Here is a 12438-nt window from a genome sequence, read left to right as displayed (position 1 = left end):
ACTACTTGGTAAGTGACAGTTCTTTGATCGATGGTGATCACCTCGATAGACATGTTAATGGGGGTACGGTTGGAATGATAAAGGAAATACGTACCTGAATAATGTAAAGTAAGTCTAAAATACCTACACAATAACTATAATCGTAATAAATGAACAATAAAACAGCGGAGAAGCCGTGGATTAAATAAAAAGGCTGTAATTATCAGCAGGGAGACGTGAATCCCATGGCGAAGCAAGGAAGGGAATGTAGAGACTGGGGCGACGGACAGCCTTATATAGGCAGGCAGCCAACAATGTGGGAGGCGTTGGGATGGGGGACCCAACGCCGCCTCACACGGTGACCGAGCTGCAGGCTATGGATGTATATATGTACGCAAGTAGGATTCAGTTAGCGTTGGGAACCCGCGTACCAGATTTCTTGAAGATGGGCCCATAAGTAACAAAGACCGTTGAAAAGTTCAATATGGCGGCCGACAGTGGCATCATACCACCGAAATAAGTACGTACACTGGTTTCAGTTAGCGCAGGGAAGCCGTCTACCAAATTTCGTGAAGATGGAGCCATTAATAAGAAAGTTCAACATGGCGAACGTTGTCAACCATTATGACCGTTACGCGTAGAATTTCGAAATGAAACCTGCTTAACTTATGTAAGCTGTAAGGAATGAGCCTGCCAAATTTCAGCCTTCTACCTACACGGGAAGTTGGAGAATTAGTGACGTTGGAAAGTTCAATATGTACAATTCTGCCCAATTTGAGCTTTTTCAATAAATGGGAAATAGTGTTTTTGTTGAAGAGTGAGTGAATGAGTGAGTCAACTTTGCATTATGTATACATCTGCATTAAAAGTAGTTTTCCAGGCAATGATTCTTTACATGTTTGTTTTCTCAATTACTGTTTTCTGACTTTGACCTCATCATATTTTAAACTGGTTATTGTTCTGTTTTCATCTCATGGTACTTCAATGTTTTAGTCTGTTCTGTTTCTGCTTTTGCAAAATAGTACAGCTGCCCAAATTGGTCTTGCTAAGTTGTATGGTTATACAGTCAACAAGTATCACAAGCTGTAACATTGTTTAATGTACTATGCATGTTATGTCTGAAACGCATCTTTTTTTTAATTACCTTACCCACAGTCATATATCCTCAGTTGTAGTCAATCTTTGCCTGGTATTCTACACATCTTGTTAAAAGAAATATTATCTGTAGTATGCTGAAGATTAAGTGGAACTCAGTTACAACACAAGAAATACATGTACAGTTGTGATTGAAAGTTTGTGAACCCTTTAGAATTGTCTATATTTCTGCATAAATATGACCTAAAACATCAGCAGATTTTCACTCAAGTACTAAAAGTAGATACTTGGTCATTTATTTATTGAGGGAAATGATCGAATATTACATATTTGTGAGTGGAAAAAGTATGTGAACCTCTAGGATTATCAGTTAGTTTGAAGGTGAAATTAGAGTCAGGTGTTATCAATCAATGGGATGACAATCAGGTGTGAGTGGGCACCCTGTGTTATTTAAAGAACATGGATCTATCAAGGTCCACTCTTCACAACACAGGTTTGTGGAAGTGTATCATGGCACGAACAAAAGGAGATTTCTGAGGACCTCAGAAAAAGAGTTGTTGATGCTCATCAGGCTGGAAAAGGTTACAAAACCATCTCTAAAGAGTTTGAAGTCCACCAATCCACAGTCAGACAGATTGTGTACAAATGGAGGAAATTCAAGACCATTGTTACCCTCCCCAGGAGTGGTCGACCAACAAAGATCACTACAAGAGCAAGGTGTGTAATAGTCGGCAAGGTCACAAAGAACCCCAGGGTAACTTCTAAGCAACTGTAGGCCTCTCTTACATTGGCTATGTTCATGTTCATGCGTCCACCATCAGGAGAACACTGAACAACATGGCAGGTTTGTAAGGAGAAAGCAACTACTCTCCCAAAAAAAAAAACATTGCTGCTCGTCTGCAGTTTGCTAAAGATAACGTGGACAAACCAGAAGGCTATTGGAAGAATGTTTTGTGAACGGATATGACCAAAATAGAACTTTTTGGTTTAAATGAAAAGCGTTCTGTTTGGAGAAAGGAAAACACTGCATTCCAGCATAAGAACCTTATCCCATCTGTGGAACATGGTGGTGGTAATATCATGGTATGGGCCTGTTTTACTGCATCTGGGCCAGGATGGCTTGCCTTCATTGATGGAACAATTAATTCTGAATTATATCAGAGAATTCTAAAGGAAAATGTCAGGACATCTGTCCATGAACTGAATCTCAAGAGAAGGTGGGTCATGCAGCAAGATTACGGCCCTAAGCACACAAGTCGCTCTACCAAAGAATGGTTAAAGACGAATAAAGTTAATGTTTTGGAATGGCCAAGTCAAAGTCCTGACCTTAATCCAATTGAAATGTTGTGGAAGGACCTGAAGCGAGCAGTTAATGTGAGGAAACCCACCAACATCCCAGAGTTGAAGCTGTTCTGTACTGAGGAATGGACTAAAAACAAAGCCGGTGTGCAGGAATGATCAAAAGTTACCGGAAACGTTTAGTTGCAGTTATTGCTGCAAATGGGGGTCACACCAGATACTGAAAGCAAAGGTTCACATACTTTTGCCACTCACAAATATGCAATATTCAATCATTTTCCTTAATAAATAAATGGCCAAGTATAATATTTTTGTCTCATTTGTTTTAACTGTTTTCTCTTTATCTACTTTTAGGACTTGAGTGAAAATCTGATGATGTTTTAGGTTACATGTTATGATATTTATGCAGAAATATAGAAAATTCTAAAGGGTTCACAAACTTTCAAGCACAACTGTATACTATAGGCATTATTTCTCAGCAAATGCCGTATTTTGAATACTGAATATAAAACTTTATATTTCTACAAAATGTTAAGACAAAAACTATCAGAAGCAAATGGAAAAGACTAAAACTTGGCTTTCTCTGTACCTTTGCTTTTCAAACAGAATTTAATTTTTGAAAAAGAAAAAAAAAAACAAACCTGCATCATAATTAACACCCAAACACGAATAATAAGTTGGAGGGGCAAACAAGAGAAATGAGTAAAGGATGTGTCAGACATAGGTTCCTTAGGTCTAGACCAGACAAGGAATTAAGATATTTTTTATGCATTTCAGTATTTTATATAACAAAATGATTCAAGGCATACAAAGAGCAAGGCTGCCAGATTAAACTTACTAGTGTAATATATCTGTATGTATAAAACATATCAAAACACAAAAACAAAGAATCAAAGATGTAATGATTGTTTAGTCAATAAGAAACTGACATTTTAATGGCAGTCTCATAAAGCGCAAAGCTTTCCTACTAGCAAATATTACCAAGCCCTGCAACATCAGTGAAACTGCAAAAATTTAAGCACCTTTGGTAAACAGAGTTTAACAAAAGAAAGATCAAGGTCATTTTAATTTCCAAATGCTGCAGGGTTCTCGTATTCCTAGGTGTTAACTAGTCATTAGTCTCTTGCTTTTCTCAACAATTAGCTTAGTGTGGAGCTTGTTGGAGTGAAACATATTGTAACACTGTGTACCTTTAAACACAGTCTAACTGTACCTCATTTAACAGCCAAGGCAAGCATTCTACATTCCCCTCTATTATGTTAAAAGCCAAACCTAGTTAGTTACTTTCACTATTTTTACACAGCTTAAAGTATACTTCACAGTCAATAGCTGTATAATACTAATCATGCTTATATTTCTATTAGTGTGCTGCTTTTTAAATAAATGTAGTTTACTTAAACATCATAATCACAGTGTGCAACACTCATATCCAGTTTACACAGAATGGTGCTGTATGAAAATGAACTGAACTTAAAATATCACAGGAGTGATAGCCCTCTTCTGTTTTGAAATTATTTTTATTTGTTAATTGCAGAATAAAAGAATTATAAACGTAATCATTTTATTCTGAACTTTGTTAACCGATAAAAGTGAACATGCCGGAACATATTTCCCTTCAATCTTATTAATTCAAGGTATGGAAAAATAAGGATCTACCCCTTTTAGTTGCACTATATGCCTTTTTTAGCACTTTTTCATCTCTTGAAAGGTTTACCTAATGCAGCTTTAACTGCAATTCTTCTGAGCAACTGGAAACTTACCATTATAAATTTCTACACTGTTAAATTAATTAACCTTATCATTACTCCAGTTCTTATATTCCGGTGTATAAACTGCTCTCTCAAGATATAGGCTTCAATTAAATTTAGAGAGTTAATAAAACCATTAGAGACAGGACACACTAAACTCTGACATGATCTACCTATCATTTTTAAAGAGCCTGTATCAGTCTCAGCAATTAAATCAAGTACTAAGACTCAGTTAGTCAAGATCTCCAGGACTGTGACTATGTCTGACTTTGTCTTTGACTTTCTCTTTTATCATTTTAATCGCCGCCATTGTCAACTGGCCATAGTTCATCAATTAATTGACAGATATTGTTGGTTTCCATTTATGTTTAATTAGTTCCTACCTTGTTCTCCGAGTGTTTTAACAAATTTGCATGTATAAGTGTGCCAGTTCTGTATTTACTCATTAGTATAATACATACTTGTATTTTAACTGAAAATTGCTCCCAGTGCTCTGCACCAGCACACAGCAAAGAGCACTACACAAAAAAATAAGTTAAATTGTATTATTTAAGAATAGCATACTCTTAAGAGCTGCTACTGAGTCTATTTCATATTGCTTAATTAAATGGCTTTTAATTAGTAATTGTTTTTGACTTGCCAATAACAAGTTTTTTTCCATTTTCCTTTCTTTATGTCCATTGTAGCACTTGGTCCACCTTTAACTTGTTATATTATTAACATATGACAGACCTATTTTCAGATACTTTACAACTAAATAATATTTTGATGGTTCACCTGTGCAATGATCCTTTTTCAGAATGTGGGTGTCTATAATAGTTACAATTTGGACTTATTACATCATACTACACTCACATACATTCTTCCTTATACTGAATTATGTTTCTCTCTTTTAAGTTTAAATTTTGTGTTTATGATTCACAGGAAGTGCAAGTCCAACTATTTATTTTGCTCTCTATAGAGTAATTACAAACAATTATAATTATTCTGTAAAGACCTATGTTCATAGGTACAAGTCTGCTTAATAAAAATACGCTGAACTATGCTGTTTCCCAGCAACAATGGGAGCCAATCATGAAACAACCCTGAGAGGGCCATCAGTCCAGTGCTAGGTGCATTCACTAATTCACTCACCAATCCACAATCACTCATAGTGGGTCAATTTCAATTCACCAGTTAGCTTAACCTGCTCATACTAAAGACGAGGGAATTAAACTTGCTTAGCTGGAGAAAACCTACAGAAACACAATGAAAGCTTTGCAGGAAGTCACAGCCTGGATTCAGACTTGGATTGCCACAATGACAGATTATAATTTAATTTCAAACAACTACTGGTCTTATTAAAATATCTGCATTTTATAACTGATGCTCAATGGAATATTGACTTGAAAATTAAGCCTGTACAATAATTCTTCAAAAGCCCAACCTTATTTCAAACAGGGAAAATAGTAAGTTCCTGGCTAAAGAAAATCAACATACATTTGAAGAAAAAAAAGACTATTTTGTTGTGCAAACACCTCAAGTAAACTTTTTTCATGTTGTCATTATGGGGTGTTGTGTGTAGAATTCTGAGGGAAAAAATGAATTTAATCCATTTTTGAATAAGGCTGTAATATAAAAATGTGGAAAAAGTGATGCGCTGTGAATACTTTCCGGATGCACTGTAGGTGTCCATTTATTTGAATGATGAACAGCTTGGACAAAATGCTTTTAATCACAAAAGTATGTGCAAAAAAGTTATCTTGTCTACAGTGTTTGTCTGTACTGCATCTTGTTGCCTACTACAAAAATCCTACCTGTCCTTTGAAATATAAGGTGACCAGTCATTCTAACCTAGGATTATAATGTGAGATATATACTGAGACAAACATATGTCTGCAGTGGGCTGGCGCCCTGCCCAGGGTTTGTTTCCTGCCGTGCACACTGTGTTGGCTGGGATGGGCTCCAGCAGACCCCCGTGACCCTGTAGTTAGGATATAGTGGAATGGATAATAGATGGATGGATGGATGGACAAACATATGTATAAACATGTATAAAATATAATTATCAAACTTTAAAGCAGAGTTCTGTGGTCATTACTCTAAGTATGAAACATTTATAGGAAAAGGTTCAAATTTGAAGGTAAACAGTTCACAGTTGAATCACAGTTCAGTTTATCTGAGCAACTTGCAGCAAAATGCTGGTAACTGTAATTATATGTAAAAAAAATGCTGGAAGACACAAAATAGCAGTTTGTCTCTGCAGAACACTATTAAATGTAAGTTAACTCCTCATGAACTAAGGGGTTTTAGCATCATTGTGCCCAAATATATAACCAAAAGTAAATAGCTACTACTCCGATTTTGTAAAAAAAGGAGCTACAAATGGCTTAAAAGTAGGAAGTACAACACTGCAATTTTTAAAAGCATTTATATGATTAAAAACTTTGGGTTACACCAATTTCAACTAAATAAAACAAAAAAGGGTGCTTAAGGGATTTTTGTCCATTGTTACCAAGTTTAGATGTCATATTCTATAGCATAGCAGACTTGCACTGTTTGGAACAAGGTATTCACCTAATGGTAAACAGTGCCCGTTGCACCTAAACAAACTCTCAAAACAAGTACTGCAGTTAGTTCATGTATATACGGTTAGTATTTTCACACACCCACACTATATATCACTCTGAGGCAACAAGTAAACAATACAGTGCATCCGGAAGGTATTCACAGTGCATCACTTTTCCCACATTTTGTTATGTTACAGCCTTATTCCAAAATGGATTAAATTCATTTTTTTCCTCAGAATTCTACACACAACACCCCATAATGACAACATGAAAAAAGTTTGAGATTTTTGCAAATTTATTAAAAATAAAAAAACTGAGAAATCACATGTACATAAGTATATATATTTTATTATAATCAACCATATATTTATAATAAACCATAATATTTTATTAATGAAATGAAAATTAAATAATGACTGCAGAGACCATAGAAACTTATGATTTATTTAAAAGAAGACATGCCAGGAATGAAATAATACCATAACTGCTTTTGATTGACTTGTGGGTTTACAGTACTTCAAATTTGAAATATTGCTCTGTCCCGCCAGCAGGACACCTTGTTCATTAGTGGCTATGGGGAACTGTTGAAGTCAAGTCAAATTTTAGATAGACCTATAGGCAAACTGGTCAGGTATATAAAGCAAATCCCTGCAAAGAACCCAGTAAATATAGTTCACACAAGAATTAAGCTGCACTGGTCCACTGTGAGGCATTGCTTGCTCAAAATTATCTGCATTAGTAGTCATCAGCAGAAATCTTTATCTGCAATTATACCACAAAGGCCAATGTCTAAAGTATGCAACACAACATTTAGAGACACACTTAGCAATCAAATACTGTGGTCTGATAAATCAAAACATGAACTCTTTAGCTACAATCGGCAAAGGTATTTAAAGAAAAAAGGGAGACATATTTGAAAAAAGGACCGCCTTAATTAGAGCATTTACATTTGTCTTAATAACCCGGTTATTCACAGAAACCTGGTTTCAAATATGTCATGTAAACCCTTATTCTGGTGAGAAAAAGCAGGTAACTGGTCACCGAGGTAAGTTAACAGAGGTAGAGTTCTCCACGAATAACAAAGCTATGTGGGCGTGTAAACACTTAGGTGGGTTATAGTTAAAGATGTTGTAGCCCGTGCATGTTCAGTGTACTCTGTTAGCTTTGCACATGCTTTCAGTAACCACAGGTAAAAGCATGCACAAACATAAATTTCCTGAGGTAACTGCTCAGGTGATCCCATTATTCCTTCTCCTGGATGAAACAATCGGTCTCAATAATTCAGAAATCGCTAAATTTATGGTTGATGAACTGAACATAGAGTATGAAGATCTGCAGCAGAATGTTGGGAGCAGTAATGCATTTAAACTAATGTGCATTATATAGTTTGCTTACTTTTTAAAGTAACAAGTAAACTAAAGCAATACTTATTTTATTGAAGCAAAAATACCTGCATTATTAGTGTAACAGCAGCATTGGGTATAAGGCAAGACGGACACATAGTGGACCATTTGCACGGTTCAATCACACAGCCAAGAAGGAAATATTTCTGGTAACAGAAACATATTAACTCTTTCAGGGCTGATGTCGACTTTTGTCAAAAGGGGGATTGACGATGGTAATCAACTGTAAACTGTGACAAAACCAACTGATATTTTGGACTCTCGTTGCTAGAAGGAAAGCTAGATTTGAACGAGCTTCCCTGCACTCACGTGAGTAGCAAGGCACCCACAATGGCAGTAATGGCACTAACATCTGGCGAGAGATCAAAGCGAATGCAAAAAGCAAAATAATGCATTGATGACATCTTGTCTATTATTTATGAACTGGACTAGAACTTGTCGGACTCAGATTTTGATACAAGCGATCGAAAACGAATGTGAGGTTCCAGCTTGAGCTGATCGGTCCTCAGCTAGTCGTGGTACTAACAATGTTCGCCAGGGTGGATTGCCACTTAACAACGATAAGAGGTAGAAACCAGATTGTAATGCACTGCGACCGTGACCGCCATCGCTGCTGTCCCAGCCATGTGAAGACAGCCTGGCAGCAAGCCTGCCACTCATTCTTGGCAAACTTGCAGCCACAGCATGCAGTAACAGATGTTTTATGTTTGTTTCTGTGTGAAACCATCCTTTTTTTGGAAAAAATATTCAGCCCTCAAAGAGTTAATAAAGTGTCAGTTTAGTTTTTATCTAGGTTTGCTATAGATATGTTGAAAGAGTGCAATCAGGTTATGCAGCAGCAGCGTCTATAGCGCAAATAATAAGGGGCTCAGTTCAAGGATGTAAAAAGGGGATATAAAACACAAGAAGCTTATCATAGCCTTCATGCTTGTTTTCAGATGCACTGAACTGTTTATTGCGCAGTTACATTACTTTGGAATGTTTTAACAATGGAATACTCCAGAGGATTACTTATGATTTTAAATGTAATTTTTTAAGAAATCAGGTTTCTGCCTTAACTGAGTTACTCTCCTTCCCAAAGTTATGTGTGGATGTACACAGTATGTCAGGGGACCTATTATTATTTTTGAGGTTCTTTAGAATCCCCATACAAAAATATATTTAGAGGAAATAATGGATTTAGCAAATCCTAGGGTCTGGATATTAAAACTAGTCAAGTATATACGTAAAAATCAACAATGAACCAGTTCAAGAAATGGCAGACTAATGTCTTGTAATGTCCTTCAGACCCCAGACTTGAATATTATTGAAAATTCCAAGGGTAAGTCACACACACGCAATGCATGCAAGACAGCCTAAGCATATTTTTTAAACTAGCAGCATTCTGCAAAAGAAAGAGGAAGACAATTCCTAAATCAAGAACAAAATGGCTGTTAGCTGGCCACAAAAAACATTTGGAGGCTGAAATGTCTGCCAAATGGGATATCTAAGCATTACGTCATAGGGTGCACAAAAATTGGCACATGCTATATTTTACGGGCTTTTTTCCTAATCTATTGAATTCCGCAAATAAATAGCTGGGAATTTTAATTTGCATGATTATGTGATACTTAGGTTTACTGGTTGCATTAACACCTTCTTATGTAGAGAAATCAACAAAAAATAAAATTGGACCAGAATGCCCACCCATAATGTTTGCACACAACTATAGATATGAATAAACATTCCATCACTATAACTACAGTAAATTAAACACATACAATTCCCTGTGAAGATCATAACAGAAGCAAAAAATATTAAATAGTTGTACCTCATACTATTCTGGTTTTTGGGGCACTCAACACAGGCATTCCTTTGACATCTAAAGCACTCAGTTGTCACCTGGAGAAACTCATCTGTGGGTGTGAAACACTTTTCAGTGATGTAGTGTGGCTGAATGACTTTGGTTGCTTGGCACAAAATTTGAAGTAAGTGGTGAAAAAAAGAACCATCAGCACTCTCTCTGAAAAAGAATGAAATTATTTTTAAAAGGTCATGAAATACTGTTTAGCTATTATATTGCTTAAAACTGCTAAGAGAACAGAAGTCACTGCCCTGTTTGTATTAAGACTAATGTATCAATAAATATCAAAAGCACCTAAATCTGATCTAAAAATTTGTTTCATTATTATATTTATCATATTTTAATTCAATTTCCCTTTAACAATCAAAACGTAAATATTTTATTGTATACTTGCTTGTGCTCAAATTACTTTGAGGTTATTATTAGTCAATTTCACATTATTAAAAGTGAAGGTGTAATATTTTTAAGAATCATTTCAGTTTTGTGCAGCACAGTGAAAAAGTGGATAGTAGTGTTGCTGCCTATCAGGCCAAGCCAAACCAGGGCCTGTATGGCGTTTGAATTTTCTTGGTGTTTAGTTTATTTTGGACTAGAGCTTTTGTCTTGCATCCTAAAAGGTGTGTGTGTTAGGTTAACTGGCACACTAAACTGAAGTGAGAGTGACTAGAAATGGAATGGTGTCTCTTATAGGATTGCAAACTTTGTGAAGAGACAGAATACAGATGATACCTGTATACTGCAACAGGTTCTATCAGTTTTTAGTTATATAAGCCACCTTTGCTGTGCCAATTCCTGTTAGATATAAGAAGTGGATTGTGAGCATGACATGTTGCTATTTCCAAACAAGGTGTAATGAGTATTGAGAAAATCCGTACAGAAAAAGTGATTTAATCTGAGAGGTCCGTTGCTAATGAAAAACTGAGAGGAAAATAAACCTCCTTGCTTATACAAGTGATACAAGTCAGGAAATATTAAATATATATATATATAAAACTAGAAACCTAATCATTTCGTTTACAAGATTAATTCATTTCTAAAGCTCTAAAAGAAAAACAAAACTTTTCCTTGTTTCATAATTTCTTCTTAAACAATAAAAATCAGTACCAATCAGGGCCCAACACAACCAGGGTATAATAACCATCGTTAACTAAATGTGTGCTTTTGCCAATTAATTCGCTGACCAATATACGTTGTCAGTCTATGTCGAGTGACATTTCACAATGTAAGCTGGAAAACTTAAAAATAAATGAATTTAAAACAAATCTCAGTTGACAAGTACAGTATTAAGAAATCTGAACGCTTGTGTGAAAAATAACGGTCCACAAGGCACTGCTCAAATTTTAGCACATCGCCAACTAAGTTAACTTAGTTACATGAACCCTGGTTGATTATCAATATCTGTTGTTATTTTTGCTGTATTTCTTTACACAGTTAAAATGCTAACATTATTTACTGACTGATAACCTTGGGGAGAAACATAAATACGCCTTAAACTTATGGAAATTGCTGAAGGGACCGAAAAAAAGGATGACTAGCGGAACTTGGTAGAATGGGAATGTGCCTCATATGATGTAAGTCAAATGAGGCAAATATTAGATTTTGTTCAATGGAAATAAACGCAAAATATTTTACTAAAGCATCGTAATTTTTCTCCTTTACGTTGATAAGGCACGCGTCTTACAAGTAATCGATGCATTTCTTTGTAAATAAACCTGTGAAGCTCTTTTTAAGAATACTTTGTTAATACCTGAAAGGCTGTTCGCGAAATAAGATCGTTAGGTTCCGCATCATTTCAACTTGCGTGTCGCTTACAATCCCTTTCTGAAGGGACTCTAACACCACTTCAAGTGAGGTAGCTGCGTTTTCCATGCTTTCCGTGGACGCTGCCATATACTATCAGTGACAGAGTACGTAAGGTATAGAGCGGTGTCTCCGCCCACCAGGAAGTACAATTCTATTGGATCGCTGCTTCTTGCGTAATCGTTTACGCTAGCGCGACCTTTGTAGTTTCTTACGCGCGCGTGCACATATGGCTTTCCGCATGTTTCTGCTTCGTCCGTAAATGTATTATGTTTACCAAGTGTGCGTGTTTTGATTCAACAAAATGAGTACTTCAAAATTTCTTTAGGTACTGTAACGCGTTTTAAAGAGCTACACCGTTGAAACGGAAGCTTTTCGGAGTTTTGTGATTTAAAAAAATTAAAAAATACCATTTGATTACGCAAACAACCCAGATGGTAGGAATGGAGCGAACTGGAAAATTATTTTTTATATATTTTTTTGTTTTATATCAGTAACAAAATGCATACCACTGAAAAAATTAGTTTATTATCAAAACGTTGTTGATCTTGTTTTAAACAATTTGCAGTATTCAACTGACTTCGAAATAATTAGTTGCATTTAAATTATTTTGATGAGGTGACAATGTCATACTTAAAGTAACACTTACAAAAGCACTATTCACATGTAATAGTTTTAAACATGGCAGATATTCTGCAGAGCACCAACGGTACCCATCATAC

The 12438-nt window shown here is 35.8% G+C and overlaps 1 protein-coding gene across 4 annotated transcripts in view; it reads right to left on the bottom strand.

Annotated features, from left to right (window-relative positions):
* Positions 1-11849, bottom strand: part of atxn10 (ataxin 10) — a 192551-nt gene extending 180702 nt beyond the window's left edge. For 2 of the 4 annotated variants that reach the window (XM_039769392.1, XM_039769393.1), the window contains exons 1-2: positions 11664-11849; positions 9884-10075 (exon numbers count right to left, since the gene is read on the bottom strand). In XM_039769392.1, the coding sequence (XP_039625326.1) occupies positions 9884-10075; positions 11664-11806 (335 nt within the window). In that variant the 5' untranslated portion in view covers positions 11807-11849. The remainder of the gene's footprint in view (positions 1-9883; positions 10076-11663) is intronic. The other 2 variants (XM_039769391.1, XM_039769394.1) reach the window with 2 other exon arrangements.
* Between the last annotated feature and the right edge of the window lie 589 nt (positions 11850-12438).

The sequence above is a fragment of the Polypterus senegalus genome, chromosome 11 (assembly GCF_016835505.1).
Source record: "Polypterus senegalus isolate Bchr_013 chromosome 11, ASM1683550v1, whole genome shotgun sequence".
NCBI classification, from domain to species: Eukaryota; Metazoa; Chordata; class Cladistia; order Polypteriformes; family Polypteridae; genus Polypterus; species Polypterus senegalus.
The sequence above is the reverse complement of the archived record's forward strand: the minus strand, read 5'-3'. Positions and strand labels throughout refer to the sequence as shown.